The sequence below is a fragment of the Pieris napi genome, chromosome 22 (genome assembly GCF_905475465.1).
Source record: "Pieris napi chromosome 22, ilPieNapi1.2, whole genome shotgun sequence".
NCBI classification, from domain to species: Eukaryota; Metazoa; Arthropoda; class Insecta; order Lepidoptera; family Pieridae; genus Pieris; species Pieris napi.
Window position 1 is genome coordinate 8,605,332 of NC_062255.1, and position 21,899 is coordinate 8,627,230.

General features: G+C 32.6%; 3 protein-coding genes across 7 annotated transcripts in view; 1 reads left to right on the forward strand and 2 right to left on the reverse strand.

Annotated features, from left to right (window-relative positions):
• The window catches only part of LOC125060780 (6-phosphofructo-2-kinase/fructose-2,6-bisphosphatase-like), a 32,548-nt gene extending 29,138 nt beyond the window's left edge, over positions 1-3,410 (reverse strand). Inside the window, exons 1-2 of the mRNA XM_047665844.1 lie at positions 2,930-3,410; positions 665-993 (exon numbers count right to left, since the gene is read on the reverse strand). Coding sequence (XP_047521800.1) covers positions 665-983 — 319 coding nt within the window. The 5' untranslated portion in view covers positions 984-993; positions 2,930-3,410. The remainder of the gene's footprint in view (positions 1-664; positions 994-2,929) is intronic.
• Positions 3,411-3,448: 38 nt separating this feature from the next.
• Positions 3,449-13,146, forward strand: LOC125060781 (PI-PLC X domain-containing protein 3). 4 transcript variants are annotated; one of them, XM_047665847.1, is made up of 7 exons: positions 3,449-3,553; positions 8,826-8,942; positions 9,136-9,298; positions 9,512-9,641; positions 10,401-10,559; positions 11,654-11,850; positions 12,828-13,146. In XM_047665847.1, the coding sequence occupies exons 2-7, from the start codon at positions 8,840-8,842 to the stop codon at positions 13,054-13,056; spliced, it is 981 nt and encodes a 326-aa protein (XP_047521803.1). In that variant the 5' UTR covers positions 3,449-3,553; positions 8,826-8,839; the 3' UTR covers positions 13,057-13,146. The 4 variants fall into 4 exon arrangements, with proteins under 4 accessions (XP_047521803.1, XP_047521801.1, XP_047521802.1 ...); XM_047665845.1 differs by lacking the exon at positions 3,449-3,553 and adding an exon at positions 6,910-7,119; XM_047665846.1 differs by lacking the exon at positions 3,449-3,553 and adding an exon at positions 8,549-8,707.
• Positions 13,137-21,585, reverse strand: LOC125060779. Of its 2 annotated transcripts, XM_047665842.1 has the most exons (7): positions 21,348-21,585; positions 21,109-21,232; positions 20,735-20,850; positions 19,623-19,722; positions 15,836-15,996; positions 15,119-15,279; positions 13,137-15,052 (listed from the first exon to the last, which is right to left on the reverse strand). In XM_047665842.1, exons 1-7 carry the CDS (start codon positions 21,429-21,431, stop codon positions 13,171-13,173), a joined length of 2,628 nt encoding a protein of 875 aa, XP_047521798.1. In that variant the 5' UTR covers positions 21,432-21,585; the 3' UTR covers positions 13,137-13,170. The 2 variants fall into 2 exon arrangements, with proteins under 2 accessions (XP_047521798.1, XP_047521799.1); XM_047665843.1 differs by lacking the exon at positions 20,735-20,850 and having other exon boundaries at positions 21,109-21,245.
• Positions 21,586-21,899: the final 314 nt, after the last annotated feature.

Sequence of the window (21,899 nt, forward strand, 5' to 3'; positions counted from 1 at the left end):
AAAATGTGTAAGGTGGTACAATCGTAAATTCGCATATTCTGCCACACACAATGGCGCGCAAATTTGTATTTAAAGGAATTTTACATTATTGGTCAATTCTTACAATATTTGTATCGTACATATCATACGTTATTAAACTTATATCAACTACAGTCTCACGCAAATAAACATTTATTGAATAATATTTTTTTTTCCAAAAGTAATACACCAAGTCGGTTTTTAAAGACCCTAGTCGGAAGATCTTTTAATTATTTTGATCATACAAAATGCGTTTTTCCTAAATAATTCCAGATTGATTTTTGGCACAGCCAATTTCTTCCCATGTCTACTTCGACAGATGTTCATTCCCGTTGACTTCAAGATTATAAGAGAGACGCTGGATAGATACCGATGGAAACAGATTGAATTGAGATTGGACATGACGCTCAGAAATGAGCTACCGACTAAAGAGAGAGAGCTAATACAAGTCAAAGTATGCTTCGTAGATTACGGTCTATCGTTGTGTGTCGATTTCATTTCATTGACAATGACCTCCTCGTCAAGGTGGTTCAAAACCCCGCGGAAGTAACAAATAATTATTTTGTCAATGCTATATTTTTAAATCCAATCGATATTTGACAGCCGAAGTAATAACGTAAATTTACTAGGTAAACTTGGCACTTACCATTCGCAAGAGCACAGTGCAGTGCTTTCTCCTTGTCCTCCATCATTGCCTGAACTGGACTCGCTCCTGGTGCCATCACTATCTTTCTCAAGGAAGGTCTCCTCACTAGTGCAACTGTGTGCTTCACACGATGTTTCCTGCGACGCGTGCGCACTCTGTGGAGGCCTCCTGACGACTGGCCGCCGGCGCTTATCACGGATCGAGCCTTATCACCGCCGTGGCAGTGATTGCCAACCAGCCTTATAATTGCCGAGTAGATTTTGCAATATATAATCCACAAAAATAAGTACCAGTCGCCCCTGATACTGAGTAACGCCATGAACAGCGACCTGGAACAATCGATTTAAAATAAGTGAATAAATTCTATAAAATTATCATTTTGAAAGTAGTAATGAAATAAAACCCTTAGGCCTAGCAAAACCAGACACAGTTCCTTATAACATCGCATAAACAAATAATAATACTTCAAAATGTACTGTAAGTTGAAGAAAGTATAAACTCGTAATGATTTCGAAGAAAAATATTGCGGTCAACAAAATTACCGCACCTTCAGGAAAAATGTGTCAGCCAAATAACACATGACGGACAAATTATATTTGAGCAAAAATATTGAACTATATTTTTCGGTTTTAAAAATGTTACTGAGCAGTGTTATAGTGGCTAGGCGACTAACCCTGAATGGATGGACGTATCCATGTGTGCTATCAATATTAGCACATACCACTAGCACGTCTATAAAATCGACGGTGTATCCAACACGGCCTAACCCCAGTCAAAATTATTTTTTAAATAAAAATAGAAATCAGAGTGACCAAGGCAATAAAAATAATCTTTTACCACTATAATATGTACCTAAAATAAGTACTTCAATGTACGGGAAGGTAAAATTGGGGATGGTGAGAAACTTCTGAGAATTGGACTTAATTATCCTTGCCAATTTTAATTTAGTATGGTCATCTGTTTTAAGTCATTTATTAAACCAAACTCCGAAACATTCCATACCCTAAAAGGGGTGTGTTACAGAACGTTATTATCTTGTTAAAACACACCTCTTTTTGCATCTGTCATTATCTGTGTATATCATTCACTTGTTTATAGCTTTAACAAATGATATTATATTTAAATTTTGTTCTATTATTATCAAGATTCCGTTTATAATTTTAATAATTTACCTAATTTAACAATTTGTCCATTAGTGAGGTCTACAGTCAAAGATCGAAATGTTATATAAAGCCGTAATGTGAAAACAACTAAGTTCAGTTTACACTTTACATCACCAATTGCCGTGTTATCTATAATTCATGAGTCTCACTCACTCTCTTTGGTAAACAACACGGATATAAATACGAATGCAAATGCATAAACGAAGCAAGTAAATATGCATTAATATTAGTATAATATGCAGTTGTTTTTTACAGTTATGTACATCATATAGGTATAACATTATAGATATAAATAGAAACGTAATCAAGACCGCTTATAGATCACGAAATTGTGCACGCAAAAAAATTGCTGAATTGTAGGTTTGGGTATAGAAAACCATACAAGTCCTTCTCTGTTTATTTCTTTAAAAGACAACTTAATCTAAAAGCCACGATAATATTACGTATTTTAAATGGAAGATTACTTATTATAAATTTATCAGTTCATAATATTTTTCTTTTGCTTGGTCGGTGTTCTGACTATTATAACATTTCGCAATTAATAATAGACTGCGTTTAATAATAGGTATTATAATTTGTTACAATGTCATTGTTTCAAATTGTCTGTATTCCGAGACTAAATATGATAACCCCAGAGTCAAGCGCTTATAAGCAGCGTGAAGTCGCTTTCTATCCATCTTTGGTTTTGTGGTGGCCTCGTGTTTATAACCGGTTACAACTGGCACAATAATAACATTTAGGAACACGTTTAATTAATATTTTGTAATTTTATTCCGAAATAATTTGACTCGAATGACTTTTGGAAGAAGTTAGATAATGCGAAATGGAAATATCATGTTGTATCCAAAGTAGCGTTCACGTTATTTTCCACTGTACTCGATGGATTATAGATTTATATATGCATTCCAGGCTCCTAGCCAGATTGCAATACTACTATGCATTCATTAAAGGTATATGTATGTGGAAATTACTAGAGTTGTTACTGCCTCGTTGTTAACTTATTAGTGGCAGCTTGTTTATTTATTTAGGACTCCTTGGTAGGTGTACCAACGTTATTGTTATATATATATTGTTACCTTTATAAACAGTAGGAATTTCTTACCAGTTCCAGCAACTAAAGGGCTCCTTCGCAATAGTGATCTGAAGATGTATGCCTTATAAAGTGGACCAAATCGTGGCGCATAGCAGTGCGCCCGTGGATAGCGATAAACGTTTCAATACACATTCGCAATAAGTCCAATGAGTCGTAAAAGTCCAATTTATTAACTAATATTCTTCCCCAACATCTCACAGGTTTTATAACACAGTAATTATACAGTTTTGTGCCGTCGACAACACCGATGCTATGAAATGACGATTCGTAAATATAAGACCACCAGTCACCACAGTTCACACGCAGTTACTTCACACCGGAGCGTATTTTGCTCATTGTAAAAAAAATAATTAACGATCGTTAGGTAAGTTTTTAATGAGATCTACAGTTTAATAATACGTCTCGCTGCTTTTGTTTGCTAGACTTCGTTTTGTTAAGATACGGACAACTAAATGACGTGGTGCACTTGTAGCTTAGCGAAAGCAAAATGTGGGAAGGCACGATCTGCGAGCCGCGAGTCGCAATGTATATGAAGCAATGAATGAATGAACTTGAAGTGGGTTGTTTGCCGCCTGATGAACCGTGAAGTGTGAACGGGCTACGGAGCAAACGCACAACGATAAGATACGATTGGTTGGTAATATTGATTCTCGGAGAACTTCGTGTTAGTGTTACATTTGTAGCTCCATCCTTGTCTCGCGTAACTATACATTTTACCAGCTTCGTAAATAAACAAACAATGCGAAATGCGGATCCCTTTCAGGTCGATGGCCAGTCCCCGTCAAAACAAAGGACGAAGGACATCTTATTATAAAAATGTAGTATGTCTTTATTTATCAGAATTATATGAAAGGGTAGGTTTTATTGATCTAATATTTAATACTTTTAATGCAAATAAAATTGTAATTTGAATATCAAACTTTTATAGAGAATAGAATGAGATCACACAAGTTTGTGTTTGTGAACGAACTACTCAAGTGACCGATTTGGATCGTTATTCTACAAAATCTGTATAAATCTATCATTATCAATTTAATTTATTTTAAATAAAGCTAGATACTGAAAATAATCCGCCATTTAATCTAATAAACATCATGTACACATGTCCTTATCGAGCTTATAAATTAATATACCTACTTATTTTTTTTTAAATAGAAATCATATTTTCTCGTTGCTGTATTTTACATAACAGATGAACATTCCCACTGAATTTATTTTAAGTATTTGACATCAAAAGGCTGTATATTATGTCTTTTTACTTACGATACACATATACATAACCTAGCATGGCTTAGATTATACGCCATTTAAACTTCAATTAAAATAGTCGTTAAATAGTGTAGTAATTGAAAAGACAGACACCATATCCAATCAAATGCAGGCTTTATAATTGCGTTTTGATATACAAATAGACGAATAAAATCATATATTTAGAGAACCATATTGAGAAAGACGTCCTAAAATCGATTGATGCACGTGTTAACTTCTGTGGCGGTTGTTTTATGGATATGTTCAGCTATATGTTAAATGAAATACTTTGTTTGAAGCTACATGAGCATGAAGAAACATGAGCTTATAACTAAAATAACATTAGGGGTAGTGGGTTGCGACGCTGGATTAAGGAAAAAGTAACTTGACTTATTTAAGAGTTCGTAAATTTAATTGACACTTAGGTTTTTTTATATATAATACGGGGGCAAACGAGCCTACGGGAGCCCAAAAAGGACAGTCATCGCAGTCCATAGACACCCATTTTTAGTGGGTGCGTTGCCGGCCTTTGAGAGATTATTATGGTATTACATACTTATTGGACATTATCGGAAACGAGAATGTTAAATTACAATTTATAAGTGTGGTTTAAACTAAAGGGCTCATATTGGCTTCAAGTGTGCGGTATTCTTTACATTTTTTTACGATTTTAATTATTCCAAGTTATCTTTGACATAATATATTATGAAGAACGAAGGTACCTATTATACGCACACAAGATTGAAAGCTAATTTTACTTCCATTGTTTTTCTTTTAGTGTATATTTTAAATTGGTACTTTTTGCAGTGATTCAAAGAATACGAATTATTCTTCAAGTTAATAAATAATACACACTATTTTTTTTAAACATATTTAATAATTGAAAATGACTGACGTGGGTTAGCTCGTCGGTGATCTTAGTTTTCGTCCTGTTGTAATCGCGGTAACCTAGAAAACGCAAAATAAATTTTAAAAAATATATTTATTGTGAGCCTCATATTAAAACCCACGTAAGGCCTACTTATTAGTTTTTATAAGGAAACGTTTTCAATAATTACTAAGTTCGTGACGCACGCGCAGTTGAAGATCCACAATAGTATTTTCCTTGACGCATAATTGTTATGCGCATATTAAAATAATATATACCAATGGCGCTACAACCTTTTAGGTCTAGGCCTCAGATTTTTGTATCTGATCCGTAATTTATAATAGGCAAGTAGGTGATCAACCTTTTGTACCGTCGTCATCGGGTCTAAGGCATGCGAATTGCGAATCCTCACTATATAGTGTAATGAATGCAGCTCCTTACAAAAACTTGGCGATTAAAAAGAGTGGCGGAGAGTTTATTGCCAGTTCTTCTCTTCCGTTCTACTGCCTTGATTTAAGAACTGGCAGTAAATAGAAATTAGAAGCATTTAATATATATTTCTTTTTTGACGTTCATAAGTGTACATTGTTAGCTATATGAATTTATTTTGACTTTTGAGTATTACATTCAATATTACAAAGTCCATTGCACATCGGGGATCGAACCTACGACTCCAGGGATGGGAGTCGCACGTTGGAACTAGTAGGAAAACTATCCATTAAAATTAAAAGGCGTCCTATATTTTTTACATTACCTCAATTCTGACGGTCTTTCTTCTCAATGAATAATTCTAATGTTAATAGAGGTGTGCTAGATGGACAAAACAAAGGATGTTCGAATACAGAGAGTAAAACAAAACTGGCAGGTCAGGATATCGTTTCTCCTATGCAGTAACAACACTTAATATGACTCAAAATGGATGGAGGAAGGCCTGTGTCAAATAAATTTCTGATGGCGGTAATTAGCTTAAACCTGTGTAGTAGGAAATATTTCATCAGATGCTCATCTCCTTCAACTCATCATATTAACAATCACTTCAAATTCTCAGGCTCTTATATGTTACGCTCCTCCAATAGATGTTTATTGGGAATTCCATTCCACATCTCATCCTTCTTAGGCAATTCATTTAGTATCTGCGCCATTAAGTCGTGGAATAGGCTGCCCGACTCCATACGATTGGCTACCTCCCTATCATCTTTAAAACTCTTCTGCATAAACATTTCCTAACTATATCCTATCCTGATCAATATTTACTTGTGTAATTGTTGTATTTCCTTTTCTTTTGTATTGCATCGCCATTAATGAATCCGTGAGATTAGCTTCTTAGTTTTTGGTTTGTTTTATTAATAGTTTTTTTTTTGTATTACTTTAGATTAAGGTTCTTTAATCTTTTTTTATATACCTAACATTTGGTTATGCACGTCTTGTCTAGGGTTGCCTGGAAGAGATCGCTTTTTAGCGATAAGGCCGCCCGATGCATAATATATATACTTTATATATTTTCATATATAATAATTTTTATTTATTATATTATTTGTGTTTCTTTTTAATGCGAGGTGTGAATAAATAAATATTTGATTGCGTTTGTTTGTCACAATTACAGAACTGATATGAAAAGTTTCTTTACCATTAAAATATACTAAAAAGCATAGGCTAGAATATTTTACGAGAAGGCACTAATTTAATAAAATACAACTCGTATCAAGCAACGAAACTTACAATTACTATTTTTGTTTTTCCTAGTTTTTAAGGCAGTATACAATGAAAAAACCCATTAACACAAGGTCATATAAATAGCACCAAATCAGTAAAACCAACAATTCAATAAAAAGTCGCAAACCTTTCACCAAATACGATACGAAAATCAAAACCTAAATCAGTTGATTACGGTCGAGCTTCAAACAAAGGATTCTAACATTTTTATAGCACAATATTACTTGCAATAATCGCATGTTGCCTTCATATATCTTATAATCACAGATTTATCCATACCTATTCGCCAGTGCAAATAACAATTAGCTTGTGTGCTTTATTTACAAAGTGATAAGATACAAGATGAAAATTGCGCTAATATGGCTTTTGTGTAAGTAATTTGTTTCTTCTTAGAGATTTTACAAGTGCCTAAATTATAAACGAAATTGTTGTGATATAACATAAAAACCTGTGATAATTAAGCAGGTTGACAAGTTTCCGTTACATCTATGTACTGATAAAATACCAGTTATGCTTAGGTAACTTGTTGAACCTGCTTCTTAATATGCTTACGCGCTTATTATTTTCTAAAAGCGTTATATGTTATAGTTTAAATTATAATAAGTTATTTCCTATTTTATATTCTTCAATGGGTAGGTTTTGAGATACTAACCACTGACAATTCTGGCACTATATCTTCCGTGTCCTAAATGCTGAGTATTCGCACTAATATTTACTACACTATAGGAATTGAGTTATTTTTGTAAAGTAACACATACATTAGTCGATTTATTTCGTAAATACAAATATAATTACAGTTTGTAATTCAAATAAAAACACGAATATCTTTAAAATATACAAATAAAAGTGAAATTTTGTACATATTTTACCCAGATACAATTTGACGTAAAATAGAATAATTTCGTTATTTGCATATATATACAAGGACTTTTTTCAGTTTATAACATTCAATTTATCGTTATATCTTCATAGCATGTAATTAAACAATTTGAACAAAACTCTTCTTTTTTCTTGAAATGTGCGTAGGACAACACATCTATTTCTTCGTAGAATTGTAGGTTTGAATGGCCAATGTGTGTTGCGGTATTCATAAAATAACATTTAAACCTAACGGTAAATAATATTTGCCTTTTTTAAATTTCCCTCAAATCTTTATTCTAAACCAGAGTTCCCCAAACTTTTTTGTGTCGTAGACCCCTTGCCATGTTTTTCAGTGTTGGGTAGACCCCCTACTTTCCTGATATTGATTTCCTGTAAATTTCTAACTGTAGTGAAGTTTAGTGTTAAAAACTTAAAGTAAAAAATAATTATAATTTATACATTTATTAATTGAATTTAAATTAAAAATACTCAAAATAAAATTTTGTATCTGTTATGTAAAATATACGTAGCATTAAATAAACTATAAATAAAATAACATAAGCAATAAGTCAACATAATGTAATATGTTTTGATAATATAAGATAGTATGATGTAAGTAAATAGATACTATCAGTGTATGTGTTGAGATCCACTATCGTAGACCCCCATTTTCATTTCATGGACCCCCAATATTTTTTCGATAACGTAGACCCCTTGCAGGTTATCATAGACCCCTAGGGGTCGATATAGACCACTTTGGGAATCACTGTTCTAAACAAAGTAATGAATGAAATTTATTAGTATTTCTCGTCAACTGTCAAGTACAGTCACACACTATTAATCTGTGCTTTTCATTGTACTTAAATTTTTTTTTTCTTAAATCATTCTTTCATTTCATTCCAAATTCTACTTAAGTTTTTATAACAGCTAACAACTTTTGCTTAAATCTTACATAGTGTTATATATTTAAAAGTTATGTATAAATCTTTCATTTAATTCACGAAATTAATTTGATTAGAAAATCAAGATAAAGTTGTAACTTCAATTTACTTATTATGTATTTATTTAGCTTGAAAACAAAGCATTGTGATTAGAAGGTAGGTGCTGAACAAAGACTTTGTTTCTTATTTATTACCTACAATCGGACTTATTGCATCAGTTGACCTCATTTGTTTATAAAATAAATTATAAAAGGCTTATAATTATTAAAACTAGTTTCAGTTATCACAATGGGAGAAGATAGTTTTGCTCAGACAATAGATTTAGAGAATTGGATGAAAAAGCTGCCAGAACAAATTAAAAATACTCCTTTTATATACATTGCCATACCAGGTAAACTATTTTGCTTTTTGACTATAAAAGTATATTTTTTATTAAAATGTGTCCTGCAACATTTATGTTGTGGTTTATGGTTGGGGCTATGTTATTGGGGTTTAATTACTTGTATACATTTTATTCAATATTGGAATATTATTAAAAAAAAACCTTTTTTTATGTTTGTGATTAAAAAAAAATATTATTTCAGGAAGCCATGATTCAATGACATATGCTATAACCAGATCAAGTGATTTGGCACCTGATGCTGAACCAATTCTCAAAAGACTGTACCCCTTGTTCAAAGGTACGATATTGAGGTGGACAATAACTCAAAGCATAGATGCCTTGCAACAACTTCTAATGGGCATTAGGTAGTGAATTAATATAGTTATGTATTAAAAATTATCTATCTGTAAATAAAGTGCTTTGTTTATATAAATTAAATAAAGTATGTTTTTGATCACTACAAGCACTCAATTGATAACGCTTTGAATTTCAATTATTAATTTATTATCAATGAATTATTTATTCCTGACAAAAATTTACATTTAATACATAACTAATAATTATATAATTATTTTCAGATATTTTGATCTGAGGCTTGCAACAAAGACAGGTTCCGATCATTTTTACTTTACCCATGGAGTTTATGCAGGTGAAATAACGGAGCCCTTACATCAAATTAAGGATTTTATTAATTCCCACCCTGGAGAGGTATGTTAAAACATACAAAATGGAGAAGTACTATTTATTTATTCTAAATTCCATAAGAAAGCATGTAAACATTAAGTTATCAACCAAAGCTTGTTTAAACTTTTATTTATCAGTAACAAATTGAAGCTGTCTAATTGTGGGGCTAGTGGGGTACTTTTGCATTTGGAAAGCCCAAATTAAACATTTAGCAGTTAACTTCAAAAAAAGATATTATTTGCCTGTTTAAAATTAACAGAATTAACAATAAAGTAAGCTCTTGACTTGCACCAAAGCAAGTTGAAGTTTTCAATTCAAAAATATTAAAAGTTATATTTTTACAATTGTATTTAATTTGTATTGTATTTAAAAACACAAAATAATTTCTTAAATAAAAATAATTATTAAAAATAAAATAAATCAGTGACGCTAGAACGTTTTTATGTCTGGGCCTCAGATTTCTGTAACTGTTTCATAATCATTTGTTAATCTAAAAGGCAAGTAGCTTCCGCATGCCAACGACTTTTTGGGTCTTAGGTGAGCCGGTTTCCTCAAAATGTTTTCCACACCCTTCAATGATTATGAAATGTTAAATGCGCACACAGAAAGAAAGTCCATTGGTGGACAGCCGAGGATCGAACCTACGACCTCAGGGACGAGAGTCGCACGCTGAAGCCACTAGGCCAGCGCTGCTCGGTTTAACAAAAATAATTATTAGTGATCATTTATCTCTTACGCAAGTTTCAAGGATTTTTGAAGTCAGTGATATTTTTGTGTTTTCAGGTTGTGATTTTGGATTTGCAACATTTTTATGGATTTACTGCGGATGACCATCAAAAGCTTTTAAGGTATCTATTGAATATGTTTGGACCAAAACTTGTACCAAGAATACAAAACCTTCAAAGCATTACGTTGAATTCACTTCAGAGATTAGGACAGCAGGTACTCAATTTTTTGTCTTTTTTATTTACTATCATTTTATTTATTTTATAGATTATATTCTAAACTGTAAAACTGTACAAATTTAAAAATTAATTCACCTTTATAAAGGTACGATGTTAGTAAAAAACATAGACCCTGATATAAGAACTGACCATCAATATGAAATGTCGCAATACGGAAATTATTATTTCCTTTCGAGAGCTTCCCTCAGTTTGACGGCGCTATCTCAAGATCGATATCTGGATCTTGGGCTTTAGGGCAGGAATTTAAAAAAAGGCTATATTAGAAAACCACGCTACGATCGAATTAACGTGGCTAAAACTGCATGGGGTATAGATAAAGTGACCATTTATTTTTTGACTCAAAACGGGACATTAGTTTAATTTAGGTCAAATAATAAGTAGTCAATTAAAAAAAACACTGAAGTTATTTATTTAGAAAAATTTTGTTGGCTTAAAAGTAACGAATTACAAAATGTTTAGTGTTATTTATATTTATCAGAAGAACAAATTTGTTTTAATATAGCTAGTGACGATTTCAAATAAGAATAAAACTCTTGGCACGATTTTTTTATATACTCTCAAATTTTCGTGCGGTTTCTGAAAACGGGACAATTTTGCGTCCCATACTTCATTTCGGGAACACCGGGAAACGTAATTGGAAAAAGGGACAGTCCCGTTCAAAACAGGACGTCTGGTCACGTTAGGTATAGATGATATTCCTGCATTTGTCTTTTTAGACATGCAATGTAGTCCTTTTATTGCTATTAACCAATTGCTTAAGAAGTGAAACCTCAGTGGTTGCCTGGAAGAGATCGCTCGAAAGCGATAAAGTTGCTCTCCTTTTTATTTAATTATGTCAATTGTACTATATTTATGTATATGCAACGAAGTGTTAATAAATAAAATAAAATCTATAAAAGTATTTCAAATTAAAAGACGAATATAATACAAGCATTTAGTAAGACTTGTTATTTATCGTTTATACTTGATAAATTATGTTACCCAGGATCTCAACATGTTGAACGCAACCAAAGAGGTGGTTTTATCTCAGTATTTACTAGTTAATTAAAAGTATTTATCTATATGTTACAGGTGGTTGTTGTATATCGAAACCCCTCAGTGCAATCGACAGGGGAACTCTGGCAATCCAATATGTTACCATCCCCTTGGCCACAGCAAGATAGTATAAGTGCGTTATTGCAATTTCTGCAAAACGTAAAACGTCATCCGGGCATGGGCTTTGTGCATCAGGCTGTTTTGACACCGACACCAGCATTTATTTTGTTCCGGTGAGTTCTTATATACAAATACATATATAAATGAATTGCTTGAGAGTGGCTGGACCGATTTGGCTAATTTGATTTTGAAAATTTGTGGCAGTTCAGGGAAGGTTTCAATTATGAGAAACATGTATAATTCAATTCTACCGATTTTGTTGAAATTTTTGAGTGTTCAAGTAGATTTGAGAATTCTTAGATTACCAATTAGTGAAAAATAATAATTTATATAACATATAGATTACTAACATCAGTACGATTTCAAATGGTATCCTAACTAAATGTATAAATTTTATTTCCACATAAGTATACAGTACTTTGTAAACTTCTATAACGATAGCGATATTGAGTTTTTCTACTCCGAGATCCCAGTCGCGAAGCGCTACAGATTTATGAGAGAGAGAGAGAGATGGAAATTGCATAAAAAAGTTTATTACTAAGGCATATCACGCATATTATAAAATATTATTAATAGGTTGAAACAAATCAAGTGATGGAAAATTATCATTATATTGACTTATTGTTTCTCGGAAATACCTTCTTATACATGTATTTTATCTTTAATTGCGTAAAGTAAATTTCAATCGCAATAGCCAGTATAATTGTTGTACGCGATTACATGATCTATGAATGTAGTATATTTATATTCGCTTCCATATTGCAAATTATTTAATTAAGTGTCAATCAATTTATTGCCTTGGCGTTATACGGAGAACGTGATTTTTTTTTTAAATTTGAACATTTTTATCTTAGATTTAAAAAAAATTTAAACCGTTCTGTTGCCTATTTTTTGCACCTATTTCATTGATATTTAAGAATATAGATAATAAGCCTTCTGTTTATTACACCCGAACAATTATTATTTCACCAAGAATCGAAGAGGCATGTATAATATAAGGGAGTAAGATGCTTTCAGGCCGCCATCATTCGGACAGATATCATAATACTAAAATTGAATTTAACTATCTTTTGATAAAATGAACTTTCAGGTGGCTATCAACGTTACGAGAGAAATGTGCTAAGCCTGTCAAAAACGAGATCTACCCAAAGCTGACTGAGTTTACTCCTGGACCACCTAAAACTAACGGCTCAGCATCTGTTAATGTCGTTATAGCAGACTTCATAGATCTAGACAACGCCATATTTTCTAAAACGATTATACAACTTAACTATAAGCTTCTAAGGAATACCGATTCCTTATTCCATAATAATGGGTAAGCTTTAAAATACAAGTACCTGATAGTTTAAGTAAATGAGATGTGATATTTTATATTTTTACCTTGTACATAAATAAAATGCATGTTTAAATTTAGTTTTATTTCACGAAACAATTTACGGACCAAACACTTTATTACAAAAATCATCCAATTTGATACGTTCACACAGGTCTTTGAACGACCAAGTTTTGTTTTTATTCAGTGTTTCGGTGTTCAAAGCTGAAAACAATTTATCTGATAACTCGTCTGATATTTCAATAATCCGGCATATTTTATCTAAACGAGATATGTCTTCGATGGAATTAGTTAAATCTGTTATGTTAATTACTTGGGATTTCTTTTCTTCGAAGGAGGTCTCTGAATCGGACCCTGAAGCGCTATCCAGTTTATCGAATATATCTTGTTTCTTCCGCGGTCTAAAATTGCTATTTGATAAACACGGGCTGACGCACTTTGATGTTCCAGCTGAGGTTACATCCATTCTATTTATTTTATGTAAAATTCTTTCCACCATTTGATTTGTTGGTACGTTATTAATGAGTCGTTCAGATTTTTCTTGATCTTTTACGTATTTTTTATCATTTTTATTTTGTTTACAAACGTTTGTTGGTACGCTTTCATCATTTTCAGAAATAACGTTTTCAGAATATATTTTATCAGGAAAAACGATTTCTTCTCCTATGGGATCAATATTTTTGCTTTCAAGACCTAAATTGGCGTCTGATATTTGAGGTGGTTCACATTGTTCTATTATTTGCACATCTATAATTTGTGTTGTTATCGAATCCTTTATAATCCCCGTTATTGTACTGTCATTATTAGAGACTTGTACTATATTGCAAATGATATCCTCTTGTCCTAATTTTATAGTGTTATTGTCACTCTTTGGAAGATTTATGTGTGGAATATGATTTTCTGACATCCCTACTTCAGAAATGCTTGGAAGTGAATTTGCTTCAGATTTCACATATTCCAGAAGTTTACCACAGTTGCTAGTTTTATTTTTTGTAGTATCTTCAATGCCTTCTTCAATGACATTACTGGTCTGAATAATTGCAGAATCTTCTGGCATATTTATTGTTGTAGTAGAAGTAGATATATTATAAACTTCTTTATTTTCAGTGGTTTCGTTAGTTTCAGGTTCATTATTAAATGCAACTATTGGTTCAATAGCTTCTTTTGCATCATTAATATGATTGTTTACTGAATTTTTCTCATCCAAATCGAATGTAACAGATTCCATTTCTGGAATAGTTATGCTACTTTTATTTATCTGGTTATTACAGTGGCTTGATTTCTTTAACAAATCTTCTGTCATATTCACAACTTTGGAGAATTCTTTCTTCACCTTTTCAAGCTGTTCATGATTTCTTAATTCTCTACTTTGTGCTACACAAGCGGGACCCAAATGTAGGCAGCTTTGAAAAAGCGGGCCAATCTCATTTTGAGAGTGAGTTTCATCATCTGTTTTGTTACTTTTTAATACTTCATTCGTTTTATTTACAACACGTCTTAAAGTTGTCTGAGGCTTGGGTATATAACGGTAACCTAGTGTATTGTTATTTAATGTTTTCGGAAATAACTTCATTTTAAAGCCAGTGTCTTGCGATGCACTCGATATCATATCAGGGTTTATTTGAAAACTATAATTGTTAGGAATGAAGATACTTTTGCATCTGTCCGTTTTAGTGCCTCCTGACATAGATTCGATATTAATGGGTATAAAAACGTGCTGAAATTGTCGTTCCGAGAATAATATTGTATCTACAACACGGCATGCGTACGAGTACTCATTTTCATACCAACAAACCAGTTTTAAGAAATTGGATGATAGTTGGAAGCTGGAGTTAACGTCAACTATACAAGAATGATTTTCACCAAAAAAATCTGACGATACCGCCTCCTCATTCGATATCGTAATTATATCTTTCATACTAGTATGGCTGTATTGATGAATGCATTTCACAATATCTTCTATTGAAGCGCCCTTGTTTAATCTAAAGAGAAAAAAATCAGGTAACCTTCTGCCTAAAAGCGGGCATGATATTGATAACTTTACTTACCTTATTGACATATCCAGAACTGAGACATTAACAATAGGTACTCGAAAAGCAAGACCAGACAATTTATCTTTAATCTGTGGTATTATTTTATGAAGTGCTTTACAAGCTCCGGTGGCGGCGGGAATTATGTTTTGATGGATACTTCTATGGTCCCGCCAATGCTGAAAATGTAAAAGAAACACAACTTGCTACCATAGGATAGCTACATCTACAAAAATAATATTAATAATAATGTAAACGCTCATCTTAATGACGATTAATATAATAAATAAGTAGCTAATTACGAGGCAGAAGAGAAATGCTAAAAAAGAAGGTTCATAAATAAATTTAAAGACAGCTCGTATGATATCAAGAGTTCCAGCAGGATTGCAAAAAAAACTACCGCCAGAAAGTAACATACAATTTTGCTTTCAGTATACAACTAGGATTTCTATGTATTATAAACTTAAATTATTTTATACACACGAAAAAAGTAAGTTATATTACTTTTTTCGTGTGTATAAAATAGTTTAATAAATATAAAATTATTATTGGATAATTGGACTTTAAAAAATAATAGAATACAAATTTTAATGCCTTTAGGAATAAATAATATGTTGATAAATCTAAATTTCCCCCAATGAAAACTCTAAGAATACTTGTAACTTTAAAATATTGTAATAATATACTGTAACATACTCTTACATAAAAAATCGAACTCATGATCGAAAGACTTACTCTTCCTCTTAAACAGAGGCTGTCAAGGGGTTTTAACGAAGGTGTCATAGCATGTATACTTGTTACAAAGCCTTCTGTTACACCGAATTTGTCTTCTAAAATCTTGACTATTGGTGCCAAACAATACAGGGTACTGGACGCGCATGACAACACTTTGTCCTCTAAACAAAAAAAAACGTAAAAAAATCAGTGGCGCAACAACCTTTTTGGGTCTGGGCCTCAAATTTCTGTATCTGTTTCATGATTATATGTTAATCGAATAGGCAAGTAGGTGATCAGCCTCCTGTGCCTGCCACACGCCGTCGACTTTTTGGGTTTAAGGCAAACCAGTTTCCTCACGATGTTTTCCTTCACCATTCGAGCGAATGTTTATTGCGCACATAGACTGAAAGTCCATTGGTGCAGAGCCGGGCATCGAACCTACGACCTGAATAATGAGAGTCGCACGCTCAAGCCAGTAGGCCAACACTACTCTTAATAAATGTAAAAAGCTATCCAATATGTTTATACTTTTCGGAATCTTGAAATAAACGAGACAAAAAAATTCCTGTCATACTGCGATTGATAATCACTTAAATTTAATGTTGTAATTACACTTCGTTAAAAAAGATACCAAAAGGTTACATTTAAATCACTTCGATATCATTCTGTAAATATTTTTATGAACTCATAATGTAAGCAGTTTAAAAATATTTTATATATGTCGTGGGCTTATCGTTAGATTGGCCAGATCGAGATATGCCCAGGCAGAACGTGATACTCCGGCACATCATGATCTGGCCATCCAACACAGGGCATATCGTTCAACACTTAACGTTTGGCGATTTGGCCAGAGATACTTTAGGCATATCGATTATGTAGGGTGTCCAAGGTTTTAGCAAATAAAAATAAAGTTAAGAATTAAAATGTTTATTAAAATTGAAAATAATTATTGTTATGAAGCTCTAACTTAACATTATTTTTTAAAATTCCAAATGTGGCACATAGAATCACAGTTCTTTGGAGAGAAAATAACAAAACGCCTATTTGAGGCAAATAAAATATGTAAATAAACAGTAAGGTTTAATAAAATGTTAACACAGCCATCACGTAGAAAACGGCACGTACGAGCAACAGCTAGAATTAAATGAAAATGTTAAAAAATAATGAATAACATTAAAAATGAGTTATTTAAATAATAAAGTGTAACTAAATAATCAGACTCATTAATCAGTTGAAAACAAACTTATATTAATAGGAACGTCAAATAGTTTTTCAAAGAATAGTTACCTATTATTTGTTATTAAATATGACAAACATTAATAACATCGTCAAAAAATTCTAAAAATGGCACATTCAATCACAGCCCTTTGGTAATAAAATAAGATAACAAACCAAACGTTCGTAACATTTAAATACCTAAAAAATCTTTAGAAATAGGTAATACAACCCGACAACCGCCATGCAGAAAGAGAAATTAAATTAAAAAATGTTTATAAACATTAAATAGGTACCTACTTAAAAAATGTTCCTCAATCAGACTAACAACAGACTTAATCAGTTGAAAATAAACTTTGTATTGAATATTAAAGGAAAGTCAAATATTTTTTGAGATATCTATCATTTGTTGATGCATGATATACTTTGATGACATTTTGAAGTGCAGAGAACATTATTCTTATAACATGCACACCTTTTGGTGTGACATTGATTTCTGGCAGGCCTGCAGGAGCATTTCTGGAAACCTTGACCTCCAAACATGGACTGACATGTGACTGCATGACGCAATGTTATAAATGATTCAGAAATGTCTCCATTATAATCTTTGGCTGAAATTTGTAATTCTTGTCTCGGGAACCAGTTTTTTATTGTTCCAGAAGTAGTACCAATTTTAAATACACCATTCCTAATGTCAACAATTTTACCTGCGATGTTCTTGGTATCAAGTGGTCCACGATCAAATTTTGGAACATTTATCAAGACGCTATTACCAACTTCTAATAACGGAAGCTTTTTGACTGTTTGGTCAATCATTTTTTCTGCAGCCCGTTTGGTACCTTTAAGAGTTTGTGCTCTTTCTTTTGCAATGTTTTGTCTTATTTTGCATATGAAACATAAAATCTGAGACCCGTAACCTTCTTCACCGTCAGTGAGACCACATATAACGTGAACTGGTTTAAAGCACGATCTACAACTATGAGCTCCAGTTGTTTCTTTGGTACAAACCAAACAAATCTGCGTATTGCAGTCGGCTTTCTTAGTCGTTAGTGACGTGTCGCTACTGGCTGAAACCCCTTGAATTGAAACGACAAAAACATCTTTGCTAGTAGAAGCTCTGTTAACAGTTTGCAAAGCTAAATCTTCTATACAGGACGTATAATTTCTGGGTGAACAATTAGTTGCATCAAGTTTTTGTTCGGCGGTTTCAATATTTTCTATTTTCAGATCTTGATTGGCAAGCGCCGTTGCCGAATTTACACTTGTTAGGACGTTCTGTACTTAATGCTTTAGGAACATTTATTTCGGCCAAAACCATCTCAACATCAAGCGTTAGTGCTTTACTACTTAAGCCATCAACATTTGTCCCTTCAGGCAAGATTATCTCCATCGAGGTTGTCGTAATATTCTTCTTTTCAGTTTCAATAGATGAAATAACACTGTCTGCGATATTGGCAGTATATTTCTATAGCTTTTTTCGGTATGTGAAATTTGTTTTTAATACTATATATCATTTTTTCTCTGCCACCATGCCCAACAGCTTTGTGAACTTCTGTTAATATATCAAAATATTCATCTACGGCGACTATGCGCACTGTAGGATCATCGGCAGTTTTTCTTTTGAAAATTAAGTAATCTTTGTCAGAAGTTTCCATGACATCATATTTTGCACTCCAATTATTATTGAAGAAGAGAACCGCTGCATGGTCACCCTACTTCTTTTTATTTGTTCAATAACCTAAAAAATAAAATGGAACTTTAGCGTACAAACATTAGTTACTTAATCAATCTAAGAATTTTAATACATAATGACATGAGAGAAACGCATCACCTACACATTATTATGCAAAAATAAACACTTGTTTATCAACTAAATACTAACCTCTAAAATACGTTGAGAAGTCCATGGTTTTTTTACACTGTGCGAAGAATCTTTATGTCCCTCATAGAAATCAAGTAACTGATGGTAATATTGTTCTTTAAATGCACTTTTTGTTTCGTTTTCACTGTTCATTTTGATAATATCAACACCACATTCACTTGTTTGTAACGCCGCCATCTTCCGCTCGCGTAAACAAAGCCGAGCGCGCGAAGACAGCGCCACTATCGGCGCGAAATGCAACTATTTCACGATCCGCCGTGTTGTTAGCTCGGAATATCGACAAATACGTTATTCTCGTCGATCTGCCCAACCTTTTACTTGGCGCATCGCGATATGCCCGGCCGAATCATGATGTGCCAGCGTTTCAAGAAGTGCCCGGGCATATCTCGATCTGGCCAATCTAACGATAAGCCCACGACATATACAAGAATACCTAGTTTGGCAAAGTATGAAACTAAAGAATGGTCCGTGTCAAATATATAAGGGCGCCGTGTGCTTTTGTTACGATACCATTAAATCGCCAAGTTCATGGCAGAGTTGTTTAGGAAAATCAGCATCCTTGTAATGCTTTAATAAAATAACAGTAGATAAATACTGTTCCATTCAGATGTACAGACGATCAAAACTGAACAGCACAGAATATTTTACAAAGGAAATTATTATTATTAGGTACTAGCAAATCTATATAATTTAAGTATTGTAACTTACCGATACTAATCATGTGCTCGTTTACTCCTACTATGAGCATGGGAATATCAAGAGTTGGTGCAGTCACTACGACGCGCTTAACACCATTGCTTAAATGACCCTAGAAGGATATAATTAGAAGATTTAAATATTCGCTTATGATTAAAATATTCCGCTTCAATAGACGCCTTGACGCTAGTGGCAGGAAAAGCTCTTTCCGGTCGAGCTACGCTGGCTACAGCCCGAGCGGAGCTGTCAAGGCACTTTAAGCCAACAGGGAGATTTCATTAAAACAAATAAAAATCTACCATAACATGATACCCAATATATAGATAGAGCGAAGCAGAGAGCTTAGAGTAAACATTTTAAACCAGATTGTTCATATTTCTAAAGACGTCGACCAATCACAATCGAGCAACGATCCTTTGTTATTTTCAGTATGTAAAAGACCCAACGATGTCGCATGATTGATCTAACGAAACGATAGAGTATCTATGATTGGACTAGATGCTGACGACTAATGACAGACGAAAACGGTTACACTTTAATGTCAAAATAAATTAACAATTACTACCATAGACCTAGAATGAGAAGAACTAACATTAAATTACGATAAGTTGTTCTTAATCGCAAAGTAATTTTATAACATGTTGTAAGAAACTGCAATTATTACACCTTACTCCACATGATATGAAATAGAAGTCAATAAACTAGATAATATTTGGTTAATAATATCTTGGGGGCTGGGCAATGACAAAGAGTTATCACAATTTGACCCTTGGCTTTTAATATATCGTTAATTTTAATTCATAATTATACTTGTTTTGCCGCCCCTTTATGCATGACCTTCGTAGCTGTCGTTGCTTGATTATGTTTTCGGCTCCAAATTCAGGAGCAGAATAGGTGGATAGGAAGAGCTTATTCCGTCTGTGTTTGAGCACGGGAAACACAACAAACAAATTCATAAGATAAGGAGACAACAAGGCTAGCGTAACATAATTCTACAATGAATAAAACTGAGAATCATCTATTAAACTAAATAATGAATTCTTTAATTTAATTTATATTGTAATTTAAATATTAAGAGCGATAATATTATCAAGTATCTAGATTTTATAATATAATAACAATACCGAAGCTTTTTCCAAACTTGTGAACATTCCAGAAGCCTCAACAACATACTGAACCTCAACGCTGACCCAAGGAATATTTACAGGTAATTTCTCGTGAAGTATTTTAATTTTCGTTCCTAAAAACATCAGAAATATTATAGCTATATCTATACCTACAAACATTCAACTTCTTAATTTTATTCTCAAGAGTCAAGATGAATGAGCCCGTCAAGGAATGAAACAAATAACGAATATCGCAAGAATCAATAAAATTTGTTGTTGTTTGTTGTAATTTCTTAAATTCCTAAAAATAAAATATAGAACAAAATTGTAGAAAAAAAACAAAAATTGTGTTCGTTTAAGATTTCGATAAACCCATAAAATATTGTACGTACCGTCAATATTAACCTCATTTTCAGTAAATGATATTTTTCCTCTAAGTTTGCCATGCGTAGAATCAAATTTAATTAAATAACAAATATATTCGATATCAATGGCCGGGTCGTTGATTGCAGTAACCTAGAATAACAACCTAAAATATATGAATTATATCTAAGGAAAATAGGGTTTGCTATATACAAAATAAATAATAGTAGGTAAATGATTAATAATTATTTTCTTTATAGTAACTAACTTTAATATCAGGTATTTGAAGACATTTTCTAAATATAACTCTTCCAATTCGACCAAATCCATTTATGCCGACTTTTATAACCATAACAAATTTACATAGGCTTTACTTATAAATTGATTTTATGATTTCTTGAGGAAAAAATTATCATCTTCAAGTAATTCAAAATAAAAACTTCTAAAAATATTTGTATATTTCATTAATTATGTAGTTTGACTTTCAAGTTTTAGCTTCAATTTCATACTCCCCGCCATTAAAATGTCTACAGTCTATGAGCATTGAGCAGTTTTTTTGCACATATTATGGGTATGTTCCGATATACACTGCGACCACTGTACAGAGTACCGTCAATTTAGTATACTGTGAAACCGTTTCTCTATAGCCAGCTATACTGGTTACAATTTAAAACGGAACGCAGTCCAGTATACTAGTCAGCTTCGTTTTTCGACACAGTTTTCAAATGAGTGCATCAAAGTTTTTCAATTCAACAAGAAAAACTATTATTGGAGTATTATCGCATTAAAAAAATCTATATTAATATTAACTGTCAATTGA